The 25,390-nt window shown below is 40.3% G+C and overlaps 1 protein-coding gene across 1 annotated transcript in view; it reads right to left on the reverse strand.

The window, feature by feature from the left end:
- The window catches only part of LOC148026753 (signal recognition particle 19 kDa protein, putative / SRP19), a 99,051-nt gene extending 81,743 nt beyond the window's left edge, over window positions 1-17,308 (reverse strand). Inside the window, exons 1-2 of the mRNA XM_087691248.1 lie at window positions 16,960-17,308; window positions 66-168 (exon numbers count right to left, since the gene is read on the reverse strand). Coding sequence (XP_087547374.1) covers window positions 66-168; window positions 16,960-17,136 — 280 coding nt within the window. The 5' untranslated portion in view covers window positions 17,137-17,308. The remainder of the gene's footprint in view (window positions 1-65; window positions 169-16,959) is intronic.
- Between the last annotated feature and the right edge of the window lie 8,082 nt (window positions 17,309-25,390).

Here is a 25,390-nt window from a genome sequence, read left to right on the forward strand (position 1 = left end):
ATGGAAAACAAGGAATTATGCAGCATCTGAATTTCCAAATATATGGGAAAAGCATAGAGAGATACTAGAAGGTATGTCTGGGTTGATATAAGTCCCATCTTCCTGCTTTAGTTGCACTCTCACTCGTCCCCTTTGAGTAAAGGGATCCCTTGAATAAGCCTTGTCAGCCTGTAACCAAAACACCACAAATACATTGGGAGGACAATACAGCTTTGAGTTTTTCTAAAGACTCCACCATTCCATATTTATACAATTATAAACAAAATGTTCATCCTTTTAAATGTGTGAAATACTCAACTTGAAGTAGGTTGCAAAGAAAGAGGAAAAGAAAAGTCTTCCTAAAAAACAGCACCCTCGTTTCCAAAACAAAACTGAGTTACAAAAGGACTTTGAACATTTTCGGACATCAGAACGTATTACACTATGTAAGCTTGGTTCCCAGCACAAACAGCACCTTGCCTCTTTACTCTTTTCTACATGTATCTCATAGCAACAGGAATACTTGCTACCAATCTGGTTCTGTTTGTAAAATAAGCAGAGGACATAAGAGCATGAATGCAATGGCATTCAACAAGCTGAATAGATACAAGTGATGGTGAATGTGAAGGCACAGCAAAGATAGAATCAATGCATAGATGTCAAATTCAAAACACCTAAAAGACATGAGCACACAGACAAACACCTAATACCCACCATTGACAAACGAATGCAGTCACAAGCATGAGATGAGTGAGCATGAATACCATAGCAGTCAACAAGCTGAATAGATACAAGTGACCATGAATGCGAAGGCATACTAAGGATACAATGAATGCACTCACAAGCACAAGATTACCATAGATCTAGTACCCTCATCTTGGGGTGTGGTTGAATACCTAGGAGTGCAAATGACAAAGACTTGAAGAGCCATCACGGACACCTGGTGTATTCCAATATGGATCCTCCATTAATGAAGGATGCACTCTCAACTTTCAAGCATAAGATGACCATATTTCTGATATGGTGAAACATATTCTTATTGGCAAGGGTTTGTGGAGATGAACCAAGACCAAGTACAAGCGAATCCAAAGTCACTTCAAGTACACTTGTAGACCCACTACAGCCACTGTTTCAAGACCTACAAGTGCTAGCAAGGAGCAGAGAAAGTGGGATAAGAGAGATGGTCAAGCAATGGTCATCATTACCCTTTGTTGTAAGAAGACTGTTATCACACATTTCAAGTCACGTAAGATAGCCAAGGATGCATGGAATGTGTTGGTCCGCATGTTTTATGTAAAAAATGAGATACGGATTTTGTATTTCAAGAATAAATTGATGAAAAGGACCAAAATGGCTGATGAGGACTCCATGAACAATTATGTTACAAAGATTAGAGACTTGATTGATCAACTAGCTTCTCTTATTGAAGATGTTGGCACAAGGACGCTCATAAATACTCTACTTGACAACATTGCTCCAAAGTATGCCCCTTTGTGACAGTTTTGACAATGTTTGTACAAGGATCATTAGAAGACAAGGTCACTTTTGATCATGTCATGGGTTGGTTGCTTCAAGGAGAGCCACGTATGCTGAACTTGTATGAGTCCCATGGAGGAACTAAAGAAACTAAATCCATCTGGCAGCAACTCCCTAAAAAGAATAGGTTTAGTACTCACTGCCAGCACTAGGGCCATGTAGACGAGGAGTCTCATACCAAAACCAAGGGTCTCCAACCTATAGCTTCACAACAAGCCGCAATTGCATCCACAGACGGAACTGAAGAAACTAAACCCATTTAGCAGCAACTCCTTAAAACGAATAGGTTTTACACACACTATCTGCACTTGGGCCATATAAATGAGAAGTGTCGTACTAAGTCCAAGGGTCTCCAACCTAACACTTCACAACAAGCTACAATTGAATCTATGGAGGATACTTCCCCTATATAGTCAAGAGGGGCTCCTCCTCTAGTTGCTCCACCTACTACTGCTCCTTATGGTACTCACCCCAGTGGCGCACCGTTGGACTTGTGGCATATGGACCACCCCCTCTGCCCCCACCTTTTAGGACTCTTAAAAGTTTGGGTGATTAGTCTGCCAAACTTACAACATTAGCTTATTACAGAGGCTATTCATCGTCCTCCTTCACGAGACGAGTCCAGACTCTCTTCCAATGATAAGGTGGAGTTGGCAAAGGTTCAAGCACATTGGGATAAACTCAATGCTCGTATCCGCTCGTTTTTATTTCTCTCATGCACCACAACTGTTCTCTCTCATATTGAGCATTTGACGGTAGCCCAAGAGATATGGCCGGAGCTTGATCAAATATACAATCGTATTTATTTTTCTCATGTACCACAACTGTTCTCTCTCATATTGAGCATTTGATGGTAGCCCAAGAGATATTGGGATAAACTCAATGCTTGTATCCGCTCGTTTTTATTTCTCTCATGCACCACAACTGTTATCTCTCATATTGAGCATTTGACGGCAGCCTAGGAGATATGGCCGGAGCTTGATCAAATATACAATCGTATGACCGTCATGAAACGAGTTTCTTTGGAAGTGCAAATGAGGACCATGAGTACAAGTCATCTTCTATGCGGGAGCACATTAACAAGCTAAGGCAGCTTCAGATGCAGGTACAAAACGCAGGGAAGGTGATCACTTCTGAAGACATGGCAATAACTCTTCTTTCACAGTTACCGCCCCGTTTCAATGGCTTTTATTCCGCCTTGATTGCTTCAGGGCGGTCTGAGACTCTTCAATGGGAAGAGTTAGTTCCTATGGTCTTAGACTAAGAGGAGCAGTTGAAAGGAACCAACGCTTCTAAATTTGAGGTCTTGGTTGGCCAGTCCTCTTAGAAGAAGGTGAAGGACCAAAGGAAGAAGAACAAAGAAAAGGAATCCACTTGTCACATATGTGGCAAGACACGTCACTGGAAGAAGGATTGCTCCGACAAGGAGAAGAAGGAGAAATCTTCAAAGGATTCTGAAGAAGTAGCTACTCCCTCATCAACTACTTTCCTCCACCTGGAGGTGGTTGAAGATTCGACCCTAACAGCTTCTGATGTTGCATTGACAGTCCCATACACTCAGGAGTGGATTGTTGACAGTGGTGCTTCATGGCACATGACTCCTTCAGCACAAGTGTTGTTCATTTGAGGCCTTCGCATGGCTAGATTCTCATTGGTGATAGTTTGTCTATTCCTATTCAGGGACGGGGTGACATGCATCTTATTCCAGATGCGAGAGGTGGTGCCCATACATCTGAGGTGCTCTATGTGCCAACCTTGGGATATCATCTACTTTCGGTGTACAAGATATGGGTCATTGACCTTTTGGTCGAATTTGATGTGGATTCTTTTCGGATTCTTGACCGTGAATTGAGATAGGTCCTTTCTTCATGTTATGAGGAGAATGGAGTCTATAAATCCCAAACTTCTTCTACCTTGACTTCTCTTCTTCTTACCTCTCAAACTCAGTCTTGGCATGCTCGATTTGGCCACCTCAACTATGATTACCTTCAAAAGGCATCAAAGGAACAGCTTGTTCGAGGTTTGTCAGATATTGTGGTGAGCCAGTAGCCTTGTGTATCCTACATCCGTGGGAAGCACACTCATGATGTTGTTCCCAGCAAGGCTTCGAGGTGGTCTTCAACACCCTTGGAGCTTGTTTCTACCAATCTCTGTGGACCAATGAGGACGGTGTCCCTTCGCAGAAGCTTGTATTTCATGCTAATTGTGGATTATTACAGCAGGATGACATGGGCTTATTTCTTGAAGCTAAAGTCAGAGCCTTTCTCCAACTTTAAAGATTGGTTGCTCTTTGAGGAGAACCGATCGGGCCAAAAGCTGAAGACCTTATGATCAGATAAGGGCAAAGAATTTGTTTCTGATGAGTTTGCTTGCTTTTGTGCAAATCACGGTATTCATCAAGAGTTTGCCAATACAAACACCGCTCAAAAGAATAGCATATTGGAGCAGAAGAATCATAGTGTGATTGAGATGGCCCGTACCATGATGGAGCATCAACAGACACCTCAGTGTCTATAGGCTGAGGCTGTGTGATAGAGATGGTCCATACCATGGTGGAGCATTGACACACACCTCAATCTCTATGGGCTGAGGTTGTGGCTACTACCATTGACATCCTTAATTGTTCCCCTACTTCCATTGTTGTTGATATGTCCCCTTGTGAGGCATACTTTGGGTCTAAGCCAGATGTTTTTTATTTCAAGGTTTTTGGGTGTGGTGCCTATGTTCACATCTCGAAGACACACTCTGACAAATTTGAAGTAGCTTCCAAAAGACAAGTGTTTGTGGGTCATAGCTTGCAGTCTCAAGGCTACCATTTGTATAATCCCGTTAAGCAAGATTTCTATAGGAGCGGTGATGTTAAGTTCGTGGAAGTTCCAACCTCAGAGGGGGTTGAGGAACACCCTGTTCTTGGAGATCCTGGTGATAGCTGGGTACCAACAACTATTCCTCTAGAGCCTGTGCCTATTGAGGACTCTTCTTTCAGATCAGGAGCTTAGTTCTCAGCCACCAATTGCACCCCAGCCACCATCGGTGTACCTTCCAAAAACTTTAGCAAATGGAAAGCGACGAGGAAAGATGCGGCCTCCTCCTCCTTGGATTCGTGACACACTTCATGATGCAAGGATTAAGGGGGTCCCTGAGGAGTGGCAGCCGAGGGATCGCCACGGCCTTCTCAGCGGAACCAAGCACACCAAACTGAACTTGTTTACACTAATTATTGTTTGATGACTCCTGTCATGTAGAATCGAGAGGCCACCTCTGTGAAGGAGGCTTTACAACATGATCATTTGCGAAAAGCGATGGAGCAGGTGCTGGAGTCGATTGAGAGAAATGGCACTTGGTATCGGGTGCCGAAGCCAATCAAATGGATCTTCAAGACCAAGTACCGCACTTATGGCACATTGGACAAGCACAAGGCCCATTTGATCTTCCCTATTTAGCATACTAAATGGTGTTAACTTGTTGTTATCAGGAAGAAGAAAAATAATCAAATCCGGCTTTTCGTAGACCTTTAGAGAGTTGAATAAGCAGACAGTTACGAACTACTGTCTGTTGCCCTTTACTGATCAGATTTTGGACCAGTTAGTGGGTAGAGAAATATATTCGTATAGTTGGATTGGTCGAGTTGGAGTGTAACAATTGAATGTGTCATAAATTGTGTGATGGGAGACCTTGCTTGAGTTGTTACACCAAACACAAACAACACATGCAAGGAGAGGTTCACTCAAGAACACAAGAAGAGGCCTTGCTTGGGTTGTTTCACCAAATAGAAACAAAAGATGCAAGGAGAGGCTCACTCAAGAACAAAGAAGAGAGATGAAGGACAAAATGTTTTCTTTATGGTTTTTGGTTGTTACTTCTTACATTATACAATATAAACACAAAGTGTTGATAAGTTAAAAAGTAAAGGAAGGTGAGCTACTAAGTCAAATAGTATATAATTGACTATGCTAGTCGAATGGTATAATAACTATGCTAGCTATAGGGAGGTATAACTAATCAAATACAACATACGATGAGTTAATGCCATGTGAGGATTACAATGACCACTAATGTGCTAAATGTAGACATGTGCCCTAAGGCATTAATATACACTAGTGCTTTTACATGTCAAGTGATTTGGTGGTTTTTACCCCTAAGTGCATGCTTATCAAGTCTGAAAGCTACTTATCGAGCCTGGATCCATATCCAATTCGCCTAGCTATAGTAATTTAATTGATTCTATGTGTCAATGTTCCCTAGTTCCCTTGAGCTAATTGTGCATGATCGGATGCCAATAGCACCATGTGCTTGAATGCATTTAAGTATGCTTGAATGGAGAGTTGCCACACATGATCGAGTGCTATACCATTCTGTGTTTGTGTGCCTTTTTTGAAGAATTAAGAGTATGAGAGTGAGAGTCGACCAATAGGTGTGTACCAACGTGGTACACACAAAGAATAAAAGAATGTATTTATACTTTAGGGTACGGTACACTTACACCCGCTAGGGTGAGTTCACATGTGTGAAGTAATATATACACGGGAGAGTGCGTAAAGGACCTTTACACCCAACAACCTCCCACTTATAGGTCTGAAGCGAACCTTTAACCAACTCCCACAAGTCTGATGCAATGCTCATGTAGAGCCTTTGCAAGACTTTTAGTGAGAATATCTATACGGTTCTCCTGTGATTTGATCTTAGTCAACGTGACTAGACCATCATCCAAAACCTGTTTGATAAAATGATACCAAACATCAATTTGTTTGGTACGTGCATGAAACATGGCATTCTTAGCCAAGCATACAACGCTCTAGCTATCACATCTAAGTACAAGTGTTTTGGTGGGCAGCCCAAAATCCTTAACCAAACGACCAAGCCAGACTGCTTCTTTTGAAGCTTCAATGGCTGAAATATATTCAGCCTCAGTGGTAGAGAGTGCTACTATTTTTTGCAATCTAGAGCACCAAGAAACCGCCCCACCAGTCAAGGTAAAGATGTACCCACTAGGAGACTTGCGAGTATCCAAGTCACCTGCCATGTCTGCATCACAATACCCCTGCAAATCTAACGTACCCTTGCCATAGCAAATACATTTTCTTTGTGTGCACTTAAGGTACCGTAAGATACATTTCACTGCTTTCCAATGTGCTTTGCCAGGATTTGACATGAACCTCCTTACAACTCCCACTGCATAAGCAATGTCAGGTCTAGTAGCAACCATAGCATACATGAGTGAACCACAAGTTGAAGCATAAGGACTACCCTTCATAGTACTAGCTGCCTTATCATCTTTTGGACAATCTGCTTTGCTAAGCTTAAGATAAGGTGGAAAAGGTACACCAGGAGGCTTAGCATTAGCCATAGAAAAACAATCAAGTACTTTCGATGTACTTTTCTTGTGAGAGAAATAAGAGCTGTTGCTCTCTATCTCGTGTTACATGCATGCCCAAAATATGTTCAGCTGTACCCAAATCCTTCATGGAAAAGGTTGAATTCAGCTGTCTTTTTGATGCATTAATCTAGCTTTTATGCTTACCAATAATAAGCATATCATCCACATAAAGCACAAGTATAATACGGCTTCCATCATTAGCCTTCTTAATATATAAGCAGTGATCTGCACTACTCCTTTTAAATCCATGTGAGAGCATGAAGGCATCAAACTTTTTATACCATTGTATAGGAGCCTGTTTCAAACCATACAAGCTTCTCTTAAGCTTACATACCAAATGCTCCTTTCCTTGTATAACAAAACAATCGGGGTGTTTCATGTACAACTCTTCTTCCAGATCGCCATGTAGAAATGCAGATTTAACATCCATCTAATCAAGTTCAAGATCCATAGATGCTACAATGGCAAATAACACTCGAAGAGTGGTCATTTTGACAACAGGAGAAAATACTTCCTGAAATCGATGCCCTCCTTTTGTGTATAGCCCTTAGCCACAAGTCTAGCTTTGTATTTGGGCTTGCCATCCACACATTTGATTTTATAGACCCGTTTGTTAGGAATGGCTTTCCTATCCTTGGACAATGTAACCAAATCCCAAGTATCATTCTGATACAATGACTTCATTTCTTCCTACATAGCTAGCTCTCACTTTTTCTTTAATTCACATGATAAGGTCTCTTTATACGTCTATGAGCAAAATGCAATCCAAAGAAGCATCAAATCTTTATATAGGTCTTCTGACACGTGTAGACCTTCTTACCCAATGATCTGTGTTATCAAATAATGGATCCACATCCAAGGGAATGTCAATGACCTCATTGTTTGGCTGCTGAACTGCATATTCGGGTTGCTGTAATACAATTTCAGGCTGCTGTAATTCATTTTCAGCATGCTGATTTTGGTGCTCAAGCTGATGTTCAACATCCCCTTGATGCCCATTTTCATCTGGCTCAATAATGATACGTTGATTGTCATAATCAGTATCAAAAGGAGCTGAATTTTCAGTGGTTGATGGCTGCTCAAGTAACTGATCATGCTGAAATTTAACTTTCTTTTTGTCTAAGTCATTAGATGTGACATTTTTCAGCAGCTTTGACTCATTAAATACCACATCCCGGCTACGTAGCACCTTTTTCATGCTTGGAACCCAAACTCTATAGCCCATTTCACCTTCATCTCTATAACCCATGAAGATGCCCCTATGAGATTTCATGTCAAGTTTGGTTCTGCTATCAACAAGTACATGTACATAGCATTCGCAACCAAAGACCCTTAAGTGGGCATATAAAGCAGTTTTGCCAAACCAAACCTCTTCAGGGATGCCACTTTCCAGTGCACAGGGTGGACATCGGTTGCAAATATGCATTGCGGTTTTAAGCACCTCTCCCCAAAACGATTGCGAGAGATTAGTTGTGGACAACATGCACCGAATCTTCTCACATAACGTACAATTCATTCGCTCAGCCACACCATTAGATGATAGATTGTAAGGAGATGTAAGCTCTTATTTAACCCCATTGTCATCACAAAACTTATTGAATTCTTTAGATACATACTCTCCCCCATTATCTGTTCTTATGCATTTTAACTTTAAGCCCTTTTGAGTATTAACCAATGCATAAAACATTTTAAAAGCATCCAATACCTCACTTTTCTGCTTAAGCAAGTAGACCCATAGCTTCCTAGAATGGTCATCAATAAAAGACACAAAGTAACGGAAACCACTATGAGCTTTTATTAGCATGGTGCAAATATCTGAATGGACAAAATCCAAGATACATGCCTTCCTAGAGGCTCCATGATAGTATGGGATCTTTACATATTTACCAAGAACACAATCATCACAAAAGCCAAGCTTTGAGTTTTTCACATCAACTCTTCCAAGTGAAGAGAGTGTCTGCAAACCCTTTTGGCTCATGTGTCCAAGACGCTTGTGCCATAACTCCATGTGTGACTGTACTTCAGCAACTACAACAAACTTTCCACGAAGTGCCTTGCAATAGAGATAATACAGGTCCTCTTTTTACCACCTCTAGTGACTAGCATAGATCCTTTCTGTATTTTCCACATACCACCACCAAAAGTAGTGAAGTAACCTTTGTTGTCAGAAAGCAAGCTCTTCTTGATGCCAAGTACATACCTAACATCATGAAGAATCAATTCTTGACCATTTTCTAGAGCCAGGTGTATGATACCCATTCCTTCAATATCACATGCATGATTCTTGCCAAGGTAGACTTTTCCAAGATTACCTTCTGCATAAGTAAAAAAACACTCTAGAGATGGAGTTACATGAAAAGAAGCACCGTTGTCAACAATCCACAATTGTGACAAACCATCATGAGCTGACAACAAAGCATCTATCACATCTGTTTTAGTGATATACATATCCTCCACTGTCATAGCAAGCAAATCTGAAAATGCAACCAGCAAATCAACATCTTTATCATCTTCTATTTCCTCAATAATAATACTAGAAACCACATTTGCTTTTTCTATCCTTTTAGGGGTAGAGCTGCCATCCTTGTCATTCTTTTTGCCTTTTGCATTAGCTTGCTTCTTGTGTTCTTGTTCTTTTTTAAAGTTCCTACAATCGTGATTTTTATACCCTTTGCACTCACATTGATAACAAGTTACATCTTGCTGTTTTATCTTGTTTTTGCTACGATTTTTGTTTTTATTTGTAGCATTATATCTTTTTTCAATTCTTCCTCTTACATTGTAAGCTGATCCATTGTTTTCCTCACTTGCCTTGCGTCTAATCTCTTCATTGAGAATAAAACTACGCACATCATCAAATGTCAAGTTGGGGTTATTGCTCAATGACACAACCAATGCTTCCCATGAATCGGGCAAGGTCATGAGCAAGAAGATAGCCCTCAATTTAGGATCAAAAGCTGGCAAACCTGCATCCTGTAAAACTGACTCAAAATACCAGTAAAAGCATTCAAATGCTCTGAGGCAAGCTTGGACTCATCAAACTTCAAGTTGACCAACCTCCGCATGAAATCTACCTACTTGACAGGAGTTGTACTCTCGCAAGTAGCCTTGAGTTTCTCCCAAACTACATAGGCAATATCAAGCCCCTTTATATCAACCAAGTTATTATCTGTGACGGCCATTTTAATGTAAGTAATGGCCTTTTTATTCATTTTAGCCCAATCCTCATCTAACAAAGCAACTGGCTTATGTTTTGCTAAAGCATCATCACAATCCTTTAGAAAGAGTATACCCTGCATATGATCTTTCCAAAGATCAAAACCATTGCCATCGAATTTACGAATCTCAAAGAGATTCTTTGTGTCAAATGTAGATGCACTGCCAACCATCTTCAGCAATACACAACTGCAATAAAGGGCTAAATGCTTTCAGCCAATAGCAAGGTTGCAAAATTGTAATAGCAAGTGCACACTCTTGTACTTCCAAGGTGTCCAAGAAGTAGATGTTTAGCTGCAATTTCAGTCTCAAGTACTGATTACATCATATACATGAGTCAAAGCTGATACATTTGCATTAAAGACAGCTCCCACTTTAGTAATACATCACCAAAATTCCCAAATGTTGTATTTACCATTGTTTCACTGCATAGTGTGTATTCAGCAATACATGTACCAAGAGAAGCTGCCCTTTTTCAACATTTGAAGCATCCAAAACTCAAAAGACTCCCACTCAGTAGTGAATCTGCTGCAAATTTTACTATCCAGTCTCAAAACAACTCAAAATACATCACTAATGTGAAAAGCCCCAAAATTTCTGCAGTGAATCTGCTCCAATTGCATCAATACATCTTTCCAAGTATCAAGTACGGGCTAATGTTGCAGAAATTTCACGATTTCTGCAAAAACCCCAAATTTCGGGGTCCAAGAGTGCACAATTTCCAAGAATTTGGATCAAACAAGCAAAAAATTCACTTGCATCTAAAAATTCCCAAATTTTCTGAGACCTGTCCACTCAATGTCTACAATTTTTGGATCAGGAGCCACTGACACGTGTCTAGCACCGAATCTCGGAAAAGCCCCAATTTTTATGGAGCAAATTGACACAAATTCGTGCTGCTCTGTGCTTGCTCACATGAACACCCGGATAAGGAGAAATAAATCAAACTAAAGATTTCTAATTTTAAGAGAAAAGAATACAGGGCCGTTGACCTACCCATCCTCCATGCGGCCGCGTGACCTAGTCCATCGTCCATGCAGCCCAACACCCTGTCACCCATCTACGTGCATGTCTAATGCACACCTCCTCTAGTCACCCAGCATGCCGCAGTCGCCCGTCATGCAGCAGTCTCCATTCGCGTTGCAATCGCCTGTCGACTGTCTACTCACCTGTCATATGCCTTTGCCACCTGTCGGCTGTGCCTGCACCTATCGCGAAGCTATCGCCTGTCACCTGCGACTACTTCCCCTCACCTGCGACGACTCCTTCCTACGACTGTAACTGTGGCTATTGTCCACACCTGTCAACTATGAGTGCTTGCTGTTTCCTGCATCTGTCGACTGTTGAGTGTTGCCTATGCCTATCAACTACAAGTGTTGCCTGTCACATCTACCAACTTGGACCGTTGAGCTCTGATACCAGTTTGATGAGCACAAGTAGAAGCAAAGAGAGCATACACATCAATCTAGAGGATGCTGAACAATGAGAGTGTGAGACCCGCTAGGGTGAGTTCACATGTGTGAAGTAATATATACACGAGAGAGCGCGTAAAGGGCCTTTACACCCAACATCAGCATTCCAAAGCCGACCCACAACTTTATCTTCACAACTCAAGTGGAGGTCATGTGTTATTTGTCCGTTACGTGGACGACTTGATTGTGACAGGTGACCATACTCAAATGGTGGAGCAAACGAAGGCAACACTTCATGTGAAGTTTGAGATGACGGATATGGGACTTCTTCACTTCTTTCTAGGTCATGAGATCTATCAGACTCCAAGGGGGATCCTTGTTTCCCAACAAAAGTATGTACATGAGCTCTTGACTACATATGAGATGGAGGGCCGCAAGTCACTTACAACTCCTATGGACCCGAATTGGAAGGCTATAGCTCATTCCAATTCTCCTTTGACGGATGCTACCTATTACAGACAGTTGGTTGGCTCCTTGATTTGGCTTCCTAATACTTGTGTTCACTTATGTTATGATATAGGTGTGCTAGCCGAGTTCATGGGTGAACCCAAGATGGTGCATTGGCAAGCTGCTCAACAGATTTTGCAATTCCTATGTGGGACTCCTAATCTTGGGATCTATTATCTAGGAGGTACAAGTTCTACAAACTTGGTCCTTCAAAGATGGAGTGATTTAGATTGGGCTGGCGATATGGATCACCAAAGGTCCACAACACCTTGGATACTGATGCGGTTTCATGGAGCAGCAAGAAGCAATCCACAATTGCCATGTCTTCAACTAAAGCAAAGTATCGGGCAGCGTCTTCTACTACATGTGAGACAATGTGGGTTCGCAGGCTCTTAGAGGAGCTTGGTTGTCCGTAGAGAGGTCCTACTATTCTTTAGTGCAACAATGAGAGTTGCATTGCCTTGGCCAAGAACCATGTGTTTCATGCTCAAACAAAGCAAATTGAGATCCACTACCATTTCATTCGGGAGAAGATTCTGGATGAGACTATTTTCCTGGTCTATTGCAAGACAAAGGACAATCTTGTAAACTTGTTTACAAAGGCACTTCCTTAGACTTTAGTTCGACAACACTCCAACTCCCTTAGCCTTCTGCCGTGTCCAAGATCTGAGAGGGGGTGTTAGAGCTGGACATTCCCTCGACAAGCAAGTACAGCATGCGGCAACAGGTACAATAGGCCGCCATGTGGCAACCGACACGTGTCAAGCGGACAGCAAACTGTATAGTTGGACAATTTTTCTGTCCAATTGGCTACATTTAATGCAACCGACCTATTATTTTTTGCCTTTTATTATTGGCCTCAATCTTCACATTCTCTGTCAATTGTGCTCTCAATTTTCAGGCTGTAGACCATGGACACTGCCCTCGAGATTCATGAAGAGTGACATCTTCAAGGTTGAGACATACGCAAACATTCTCTCTGCACCCATATGTATATCTGCATCCTTATACAGCATTCTTCACTACACATTTTCTGTGTTTCATGTCTCTTTCTCTCTCTCTCTCTCTCTCTCTTCTCTCTCTCTTCACTCTGTCTTGGACATTCGCTTCCGCACTACTTCACTCTAACAATGCTTTGTCCACGTGCTCTGCCTATCTAATCCACATAGGATGGGCTCCCTCAATCTTCTACTTCTAGGTATGCTTCAATGCAAGGAAGGGTGCTCCATGCGGGAGAAATGGATCTCACCCGGCGCGCGCGGAGACATGCAACAACACCATGTGTTCCTTGACGCATTCCTATTCTAGGTGCTCCCATCCCTCAAAGGTCCAAGAGAAAGAAGACAAATGGTTCAAAGTGTTGGGATCGCACCTTCCACGCAAGGAGACATGCCACCTTTGCAAGACGGCAGTATGGCCTCTTCTTCAGAGGACAGCAAGCTCGTGCCAAAGCAAAGATCTAGGCAACTAAGGCCCAACTCTTCTCGAGGGGAGGTGCATACTCAAGGCGCACCTCTTGGCTAATGAGACATGCGGCTACCCCGCGGTGGTCAAATGCTGCCTCATGCAAGTGGAGGGATACGGCAACTCCAGCCTGGTCAAATGGTCTCTCCTACCTTGATCACAAATTGACAAATCTAGCCAAACAAGGCCATCACTCGCAAGGCACCATCTTCTTGGCCCTTGCCTTCTCGGCATGGCATGCTCCCTGTTGAACTTCCTGCCTTGACTCCAAGTCCACTGGCAACTTCTACACACTCATACTGCTAGGCCATGTGTTAGGGCAAGTACACATGACTTGTCTTAGCAAGGTTACCCTCCACTCTATGCTTGTAAATATGGTCAGTAGATGGACGATTGAAGTGCACAATAAAGTCATGTAGTCAAGTATGCCTGGGCCACTCCACAGTTGTAAATTGAGTTAGTGGGTGGTACCTTAATTGTAGCCTGAAAAGACCATGTTCCACACTTGTAATTGAGTCAATGGGCATGGCACCTAGCGGTGTCAAGGGATTTTATGTTTACAGTGTGAAAAATGAAGATGTTGTGGATCATGTAGATTTGCATACTTGGTCTACAGGAGCTTCAGGACAAGTTACAAGATATAAAGCAATGACTCTTTAATTTCATTTTGCCTGGATGTCACTCAATTTGACAAGTCCACTTGGTTTGAGCACGAGACAATGTATATGCCTTTGTTAATGACTTAGGTAACTTAAGTACGCCTTATGAAACTTAGGAGTTATGTAGGTGAAGAGCAGGGCCTTCAGCGTGAAATGCGCCACAAATCACGGGCGTGGGCTGCAAGGAGAGTGCTGGCACAACTGGACCATAGGAGGAGCTTCCAAGGCATACAACTAAAGCTCAACTCAAGGGGAATGGTCAAGATTAAGGAGAGAAAGGTAAAGTGTGTCTTGGCCATGCATTTTTTGTGAGAGAGGAAGAGAGCTATGGTGCTGTCCTGAACAAGAAAGAGCAGGGAATCCATGACCAGCAACGTCTCTTCTTGCTTCATCTTCATTCTTAGGGGCTTTTCTTGATGCAAAGAGCTTGATTCTTGTTCCTAGGATCTAGTGTACCACTAGGAACAGCCAAAGGTGTGATTTTTCTTGGTCTAAGGGCTGTTTTGGACTGTTCAAAACTGTCATAAACAGGGCAGCCCACAATCCACTCAATTTGGGAGAGCTTGCAAGTGATCTAAGTGAATATATGTATCGGATATGGTCCCTAAACAGCAGGGCAACCTTGGGCATTCATTAGAGAAGCTTATGATTGGATTTGTATGCATTTTGGAGCCTTATTTGAAGGCTGGAATACACAATTATTGTCAGGGTTGAAGTGCTTCTTTAGTTTTGACAGGGATTTGACATAAGCATTTGATTTGTGTCTTGGTTGTAGTGGCTTCTACCACTACTAGTTTGGAGTTGGCATGTAATTTTGCGGTGAATACCTATAGCAATCAATGGATGGCAGCAGCATGGATCATGGATTATGATCAAGGATTATGTTAAGTATTTGTGTATGAGATGAGCTATTGTCTCAGTGTATGTTGGGCCTTGACCCACCCTTATTTGGATGTATTCGGTTATGAGCTATGATTATGAGCTGATCTCTTCCAAGTATGACAGGATGCTGAAATAAATTGACAGATTTCACCTCTATTTGTTTTCTTCGACATCTTCTATTTCTTCACACCTCTTCTCTTTCATCCATTGTTCTCCCTAAATCTCCCTTCATGCTATTGTCTCTTACCCGCGTGGTAGACTTTAGACCCCAAATGCTCCACAAACCCTAGCCAACTTGATAGCGAGTCGGCAAAGACCCCCGAAATTTTGTACTTAAGAGTCTAGAAGGTACACACTGACCGACTTGATAGTGAGTCGTGTTAAGACCTCCGAATTGTGAAGTCACTCTCATACAAGCACCCCTTGGGCTTTGAGTTATGGGCTTTGGGCTCGACGAGGACGTCAAGTTCTTCAAGGGGAGGTGTGTATGAGGGATATGAACCTCTAGTGCCAATCCCTGACCCCCACGGTGTTGAGCCGAGTGCGTCACATATTGATACCATCACCCTCACCCGTGAACGAAGTCCCTCTAGCCCTCCAGCTCTCTTGTAAATGCTCTCTTGCCTACTATAATACATCTCGGTCCTCAAGAGGAGCCCTTTGTTTTAGTCCCCCATATCACTTGGTGTTTTCTTGTGTCATGTTGTGTTATGCTTCCGCATGCTTGTGGGACCTGGGTGATACCTCATGAAGCATGTTCCACAGGGCAAGTCACCCCTACCCCAAGAGGGACCTATGGTGGATTCATCACACATCTTCATCTTTCGTCATGGTTCTCAACCCCACACAAAGATTGATGTTAAGTTCCTCTTCCTCCTTTGATATCAACATCTATGATTGAGAGGGGATTTATAGCCTTCATTTGGTACCTATAGGTTTCAACATTGCACCGTTGTCCTCAACATCAGCATCCCTCCTCGTGTACTTACCCTTTTCATTGCAAGATCATCACCATCTTTGTAAAGGACACTTATCTTGGCATAGAGTAAGTATAGCTCCACCATTGCTTCCACAAGCTTCAAATTGTGCATTATTTGTGTGTATAAACCCTAATCCTAACGCATAATAGTGGTGAGTAAATAGATGGAAGCTGTATAGGATTGTACAATTTCCCTTTGATCTTATCAGCACCAAACTAGACAAAGAGATAAAGTGTAGATTTTCACTGTTTAGTGTACTACTTGTTGTCATGGTCAACTTAGATAATGGTTGTAACTAAGCCGCACTAGAACTAGGATACTCATCACTTCTTACAAAGGATCTATCAATGGCTTTAATAGTGGTCAATTAGGAGGCTAAGCATACTAGGCAATAACAGTCGAACTCAAATTGCCCAACCTAAGAATTTAGACAAACCAGTCCTCGATTAGTTGACTAGCTTTGGGATGGCATTACTTCATTGGAGTGCTTTGGACCATGCGAGCATGAACAACATGTGTTTGCGTTACACAGACCTTCTTCACTATATTCCTTTTATACATTGGTGGACTTTTTGCATAGCAATTCGAAGCCAGAGATGCATGTTATATAAACTGTTCTCTTCTCTTTAAAAACCATAATGAATTTTGCATAGCGACCACAGGCCATGAATTCTCTTCCATATTCTTGTGAACACACACAAGCGCAGCAGTGGTTGCTTGCTAAAATCGTTTCTCTGTTCAAAAGAAGTTGGAAATGCCGATTTAAACTGAGGTGTTCCAAAATAGCGGCATTATTTCTGAGGTATCAAACATTCTAATCCATATTTAAGGATGCCAACAAGGAGAGTTTCCTGTGAGCGTTGCAACACAGGATACGCAAACAACCGATAGACGATGCTGAATGAGGCATAATCTTTTGTGAGAGAGAGAGACCGAGGCGGGCGCACCTCGATGGCACAGGGGAGGTTGAGATATCTGCAGCACTCTCCGATCACCTCACAGGTGGGATTCTCGCAGGCCTGGGAGACACTGATCCGGCGACCTTCTGCCAGAGTCTTCTTGGAGTTGATGTAGATGGGGTATAGTACGATCCACCTCGAGATGTCCGGCAGCCTGCCATCCATAATTCTCACGAATCACGAGCAGCGCTAAGAAAACGCACTTCAACGATCGCGCATATGTAGACGCTACTGAGAGAGAGAGAGAGAGAGAGAGAGAGAGAGAGAGATGGGGGAGGAAGCACGGAGGGGCAGGTTGAGTGTGTAAGTCAAGGTTCATTTTTGAAGGTTGCACACCCCTTCTGGGCCATTATTGACTTGATGGAGAATCCCAAAATATTGCAAGCAATGCATTTGAAAGGCAAAATAAAAAAATTTGCCCTTCTCCAAATTTTCTAGCATTGCATTCGAAGGGCACTTTTTTCTTTTAAAATTAGTATATTGTATTATAAATAAATTTATTAATCTAATTGCCCAATGCCTAGTTATTAAGGCTATATCAATGATTCATAATAGAGTTGATTAAATCAAATATATATAGTATAAATTAAATGAAAAAGTTATCTTACATATGAATTAGAATTTTATCGTTGTTAAGTGATTTTAATTAAAAAGCTTATTTGCACAAGGTTTGGATCTTGAAAGGTAATATTTATTGCACACATAATTCGAAGGCCATATTTTAAAAAGTGACCTTCAAGTGAAAGGGCAAGATCATAGAGAGACCTTCAGGAGAAAATACGGACTAGCCCTTCAAAAATGAACACTGGTGTAAGTATGTTTTGCCTTTAAAGAAGTTTGGGAGGGGAAATAGAGGGGGGTTTTTTGGGACGGTTCTATTAATGATAATAAATGCACTGTTACATTAGGAAGATCAAAGCTCTTATAGAGCTTTGGAGCTTAGTAATGACAATCTTCCACCTGAGTTCTTTGATTTTGACCTTCAACAAGGAAATAATCCGGATCCATGGCTTGTTTCTAAAAAGCAAGGCATTCCTACCCTCCCAAATTTTACTAATAGTAGCTCCCCTAACTAACTACCAAGCTTCAAAAACCAAAGGTGGCATTTTACCCTTTTGACCAAGTAGAGCCATCTTCAAGTTCACCACATCGTATTTGGCCTTGGAAAACCAATCTTGTAGCTTTTTCTAAATTTTATGAGTGCACTTGCAAGCCCAAAATATGTGCAGGATATTCTCTTCAAAGCCCTTACAAAAGGGGCAATGTATATTCAGTGTTTTCCATCTGCCAATCTTCTCCCATGTGGAAAACTTATTCATTAACAGCCTCCATAGAACTACATTAGTCCTTTGGAATGGTGTGGCTTTCAAAGATGCTTTCACCAGTGCTTTAAATTTGCCCAAAGGAAGGGACCAATGATGCTTCAACCAATAATTGTGAGCTTTGGAAGTCCAATCTTCAAATGCTATACCTGGAGATGATTTTATCTTGGACATAGAGGCCTCATTGATGCTAAAGTGAGACCATAGCAGAACTTGACCTTTCTCCTAGGGGACGAAGGCCAATTATTTTTGAAAATATAATGACCAACCAATTAGTTTCTTTTTTAGAAAGCTAAAATCAGCAAGCCACTTCATCAAGGGAGGTCCAATCCATGGTTCTGCTATTCCATAAATCAGCCCATGAGACAATTCCTTTGCAATATAGGGAGAAAGCTTTTTGAGGACTTAAGAAAAATAGGGATCTCCCCTCAGATGTGGCAATAGGAAAAAACCATACTAACATCCCAAGAGAGGAGTCTCCACAATCATTTGGGGACTACTTCAAAAGAGATAGTGGTTTTCTCCAACCTTCCATGATCAACCGCACTATATCAGAGTATCTGATTTTAATTTTCTTTTCCACAAACAATAGTCTATGTATCCACAGTGCAAACCTAGCCAAGCCTTGTTTCTAATTGGGGCTAATCCAATCCAATGACGGAGAATCATTGCCCGTGGTTGAGATGAAGCTTGAATTTTCTGCAACCATTTTAGACTGAATTTTACTACTCTCTCATGAAGGGACATAATCCCAAGACCTCTATCTTCTTTTTTGGATGAAAGCTATTGCCAAGAGATAATGTGCCAACTTTGATGATCCATTGTTTGCCACAAAAACGTTTTGAATATTTTTTCCAACTGAACCCAAATTGATTGAACAAATGGAAAAACCATAGCTATAAAAATAGTGTAAGACTAAAGAATATGCTTCAATACCGCAAGCTTGCCAAAAAATGCAAGCAACAAAATTTCCTAGTAAGTCAACTTCTAAGCTATCTTTTGTAGCAACCAAAGAAAGTGTTGCCTCAATGAAACTCCTAATCTAATGGGGCAACTTAGATATCTGTAATGTTGCCCCAATTGATATCTTTCAAACCTAAAGATTTCAAAATCCCAAGGTCATCATTATAGGACATCCTTGGCACTTCCATCTTCTCCTTGCTAACTCTCAAATCAGATACTTCAGGAAATGAGTCATAAAGCTTAAATAATCCTCTAATACTTGCTCCATCTTCTTCTATAATATTCACATTATTATCTACAAACATTTGACCTACAACAAAGGTTCCATTTGGCAAGGGAAGTCCTTTGATATGTTTAGTAGCAATTGTAAGTCTAGATTGCGGAGAAGGAGGTCAAAAACCACAATGAATAGAAGTGGAGCCAAGGGGCATCCTTGATGAACAGACCTCACCAATGAGAATGACTCCTTGAGATAACCATTGATACTAATTTTGGCTGAGGCATTTTTGAACAAAGAGCTAATCATCCTACAGAAGATTCCACCAAAACACATCTTCCCCAATGTGAGTAAAATAAAATCCCACCTGACCTTGTCATATGCTTTGTTCAAGTCTAAATTTATCATTACAAAGTCCTTGTTGCACGTCAATGCATAATCCAAAGAGAAGATCAAGTTGAGAATGGCTTCATGAATATAATGCTTGTGTACAAATCTGAATTGGCTGGCATGGATTCCTTCTACTAGGACAAATTTATTCTTTGGACTAAGGTTTTGACCTATATCTTGTACGAGGCATTAAGGAGTGTGATTAGTCTCCAATCCCTACATGAGCACCTCTTGGGATTTTGGGGGATCAACTTAATAATCCCCTCATTCAAGTTAGCAAGAGTTCAACTCTATTCCTAACCTCATTTAGTAAATTGTATAAATAAGCCTTGCATTCATTCTAAAACATTTGGAAAATTTCTATTGGCAAGCCATGGAGACTTCTCTTTTTTCATCTTGAACACTATCTCTTCTATTTTTTCCATTGAGAAAGGACAATCCAGCACCTAATCTTTGTCCCTTGAAACAATAGGAGATATAGGTTCTAAAAACTTCATGGCCTTTTCATGATAAGAATCATCAACAATAGGTGGCTCTCCAATGATGCTAGAAAGGGACTTACTACAAAAGGTTTCAGTGATACCTTTATTAGTGATGCGCTTCATCCCATCACTATCAATCACCTGTGCTATTTGTTCCTGCAATTTCTTTTGCCTTAATGACTTAAAGAAGAAGGAGGAGGGACAATCTCCAAATTGGAGCCATTGAATTCTATATTGCACTCAAACGCCTTTCAATTTTGCCCTCTCCCAACTTTACAAATAGTTCTCAGTTGAATTAAGAAAAGCTCTAATAGCCTCATTATTAGGGCATTCCCCAACAACTACCAAAAGATTACTCCTTGCAATCATAGCCAAAGCATCCACATTTTTGAGATCACAAGCCCTTTTTCTACCATATTTTTTTGCAACATCCACAAATAGCTCAATCTTTTTGTCCCAAACCTCTAATGTTCAAAGGCCAATAAAGGATTTCTTCCAAACCTTGCTAATCTGTTCCTTGAAATTCTGACTCTTGAGAAACATTGCATTTAGCTTGAAAGAGGAGGGCATGCCTTCCAATTGGGGGTATTTAGCAAGCGCAAGGCACACCAAATTAGGAAGTGATATGATAGAGATGATTCCTTAAAAATGCCAAAAGAGGAAGCCAAATGTAACCACCATGCACCACTTGAGGCATAAAACCTATCAAGCCTAGTTACTCTCCAAGATTGATCAGCATGTTTGTTCCTTCAGGTAAAGGATTTAAGTTCTTCACAGCTAGATCCACTAGCCCATATTTACCACTAAGCATATCGCATGTGTCAATCTCCTCCCACAATCTCGTTTCTAATGCATGCAATCTATTTGATGAAGAAGGACCATATTCCAATCTCCCATCAAGAAGACACAAGGGCCAATTCCAAGTGAGCAAGTTTCTCCCACAGTTGCACCCTATCATTGGATTTATTAGGGGCATAAATTGAAACTAGGTCTATTGTTCGACCCTCTACTAAAATCCAAATCGCAATATTTCCTTTGCCATTCTAGTAAAGTAGCCAAGGATTGAGTGATTTCCAGTAGAAAAGAGCAATACCTCATGTTTCTCTATGTAGGGGCATCTAGAAATGTGTAAATTTCCTTCAACACAATAGGAAAAATTCTCCCACATTTGACTTAATGAAGTGCCAATACATCCACTTTTTTGTCTTTGATCATGTCTAAAATAGCCTGCTTCTTACTGGGGGCACCCAATTCCAAGATATAATGTTAAGACAATTCACGAGAACTTCATGTGTTAGGGTCGAGATCGCCCAAGGGGGCATAGACATTGGTGAAGGATTGTCCCTTCCAAGCAAGTCTCTTAAGAGAGCCACCGCCACTAGTAGAAGATTTGACCACATGAGTAGTAGCTGCAAATTTGGGAGAATTAGACTTTGAAACTTCTTAAGAAATGGGGGGATAATTCTCCTTATTCTCTCAACTTTCCTGTTATTTGCCCATATTAGCCTCTCCACTTGTAATACTTTGCCTACCCTAAGGTTTGTTTTGAGGTAGTGGCTCAGATTGCTTAGAGATCCCACCAACTAAAGGAACTACCACCTCTAAGTGACCTAAGGACTAAGACTCTCAGAGGCTTTGTGATTTTAATTGTCAGTCTCTTTCTTTCTCGAATGCTTACTTGTTTTCTTCAAGCAATTCCTTGCATAAATGTCCATTCTCTTTGCAAATGTAGCATGCATCTGGAAAGGGCGAGAATTTGATTTAGCAAATGATTTCAATGCCTAAAACATCCACCAATTGCAAAACCTCAGGAAGTTCCACCCTCCTTATCCCAAAGAATGCATGCCTTCTTGTCCCCTTTTGGATTAATGGTAAGCGAAGGGACATATAAAACCTTGCCCACAATTGATGGCATATTTTTTATCTCATTATCCAACAATGAGTGCAGATCAGGAACGATACTCAGACCGATACTCAGACCGGGCATTCAGAAAGTAAAATACATTTCGAGGAGAACCCACTTGACCATTGAAGACAATGCACAAGATCTCCCCCATAGCCAACTGAACAGGATAACACCCATTCCCTCTCTTTTGCAGAGCCAAGCAACACATGAAAAAACCCTTTACCAATAAATTGGTATTGCATGATATTGCATCTCCCTTGAAAGGTCCCCATGAAGCACTTGGGGAATTCATCCTTTGTTGGAATTGTCCCCATAAAATACATGTAAATGTCATCAATAGCATTATCATAGTACCTGTAACAAAGGGGTCAATAGAAAGAGCCACAATAGATTTGCGAACTCTTTTACCTTCCCCAATCTTGATTCTGCACTCCTCACATATATTCCTAAGGTGGTGAGCCATAGGTTGAAGGACTACATTAGCATTAAACGTAGGTTTCTTTACTTGTTTTGCATAGGATGTAGAATATGGTCATCGCAATATCATCACTTGCCATTCAAACCTTCTCGAGCTCTTGGAGAACCAAGTGTAGGGTCTGGTGGCATTTTCCCTTACATATGGGCAAGGGATTGATGGAGGTCGTGGTGATGTCTGATGGACATGGATGGAGGTTGAACAATCACATTCTTATTCATCTAGTGGATTTAAGGGGGGAAATAGAGGGGTTAATTGGGAGGGTTATAAAAATATTAATACACATGAATTGATTTACAAATCCTTCGAAAACTTTGAGTCAAGAGTTTTTGTATTTGTTACCAAGAATGTTTTTCATGAGCATTGATTGGGGCACGAGGGAGGTGGGAATGAGCGGAGGGGAAGACACAATTAAGGTTTTTCCTCTCATCCTTGTTGAACAAGCCTAAAATTTTGTGTTACATAAAGTTTTTAAAAATATATTGACATTTTTTGTTAAATAAAGTTTTTAAAACTAGATGTGCAACCAAGTTCAAGTAGTGTTATTGTGTTTTTATTTTCTTAGTCCTTGTTCTATCTTGTTTGAAGTTCAAGATTAAACATGTGAAATTGTGAGTGGTTGATTAAATAGTTAAAGCCAAATGAAGGCAACATATTCAATTTTTGGATGTCTAAAAACTTTTTCCTTTTCCTATAAGGCCTTAATGAGACCGTGGTGCAATTTGGCATTTTCATGGAGTACATTGCTATTGCAAAATTTATTATCATAAAATGAGCATATGTTAATTCATGACAATAGTATCATTTTATGATTAAATATGCATAGTACTATTCTATGAATAAATATGCTCTTATATATTAATTAGTATGTTCAAAAGAGCTACATGATTTTTTAGAATGTCTTGTTCAAGTTTAGTTCTTCATATTTGAAGCTAATCAAATTTTGCTACAAACTTGTCATATAGCTTGAGATGTCATGTTGATGAAGAGTACCTTGCAAAACATAAAACCCAAAAGAAAAAAGTTGATTAGTCAAAGTTTGAGATGTGATGGTATTCATATTTCACTAATTCTTTTGGTGAAGTCATATAAGTATTTAAAAGCATAGTAGTAACAAAAGAAAAAGATAAACATGCTATACAAGCAACATGTCGAAGAGTTGGCATGAGGCTCTTCATTATTTTATAATTATGGGGGAAGGTGCCATTCCCTCATTTTTCAAAAATATATGTATTATTCTTTGTTTTTCTTTACTTTCTTTTATTATTTAGCATGAGAGAAATGAAAAAAAGCAGATTCTAATATTCTAGAAGATTATATATGTGGAGATTGTGGTTGCCCTTACTAAGTTGAAGCTTGCAATGATGAGACAAAATCGAATGAGCAAACTGCATTAATTCTAAGTTTAACTCTTAGTAGTTTCATATTTAAAAATAACCATAAATTATGAATTATTACATAATAAATAACTAAACTAGTAGTTTGACTTTAAATTAACTAATTAAATGTGACTATGTGTGTATAAGTAGCTATGTACATAAAATTAATTATGTAACTAAATCAAATTACGTACTTGAAACACTACATAATGTCTTGCTTTTGATGAAGGCAATGATGATAAGTACTCTAACTATGTGTGAGAAAATGTCATTATAAAATATTATACAAATGAAGATTGCAATTTACTTTACTGAATTGAAGCGTGCATCAATGATATGATAGAATCAAATGAGAAAATTATATTTAGTATAAGTACAACAATTATTAGTTCCATGCTCAAATATAATAAGAATTAATAATGAATTATGTAATGATAAACATATAAATAGTTAAGTATTTACATATCTATATATTGTACAAATAGAGAGAAATAATTATTTAGTACAATTAATAATCATATTTATAACTCTATAAGTATTATAAGTTCAAATTTTATTAGCTTCATATTGAAATTAGTCTCTAGATTTAGTTACAAAATAATTAATGAAATACAAACCTATTTTTTAAGCTTATAATAGCTAAGCTTTAAAACTAATTAATGAATTGTTGGATTTGTATTGATTACTATAAACCACAACTAACCATACCTAAACTATGTAGACTTTGGCAATCTTGCCCCATGGTTTCTAAACCCTGAACTTAGCAACCATGGGGGAGGTATTAGGTTTTCCTACCCCCAATTCAAGTGCTTTATTGCAAGGAACTTCATACAACACAAACATGTGTCACTAATTAATTATTCTAATTCTAAATTAACTACAATTCTAAAGCTAACTAATATAGAACAATCAATATCTAACCATGGGGGAGGTATTAGGTTTTCCTAGCCCCAATTCAAGTGCTTTATTGCAAGGAACTTCATACAACACAAACATGTGTCACTAATTAATCACTGCAAGGATTTGAGCTAGTAGCGACGGCAGGTATCGGCATCGCTATTTGTGACGCAAATAGCGACGGTCCACAAGGAAAAAAGCGGGCCGGAACCGAGCGCGGCTTTATTTCGCGTTTTCACGTTTTGTGTTTTGAGAGCGAGAGCGAGGGAGAGAGCGACCTTCGTGAGAGAAGGAGAGGAAGAAGACTTGCTGCTGCAGCCGTTGCCATTGTTCGCGAAGGAGAGGAAGAGCCTTCATTGCAAAGAGGAGCCGCCCCACACTCACCATA

This window comes from Lygodium microphyllum, chromosome 13, assembly GCF_053477565.2.
Source record: "Lygodium microphyllum isolate KBCC chromosome 13, Lygodium_microphyllum_v1.1.10, whole genome shotgun sequence".
Classification (NCBI taxonomy): domain Eukaryota; kingdom Viridiplantae; phylum Streptophyta; class Polypodiopsida; order Schizaeales; family Lygodiaceae; genus Lygodium; species Lygodium microphyllum.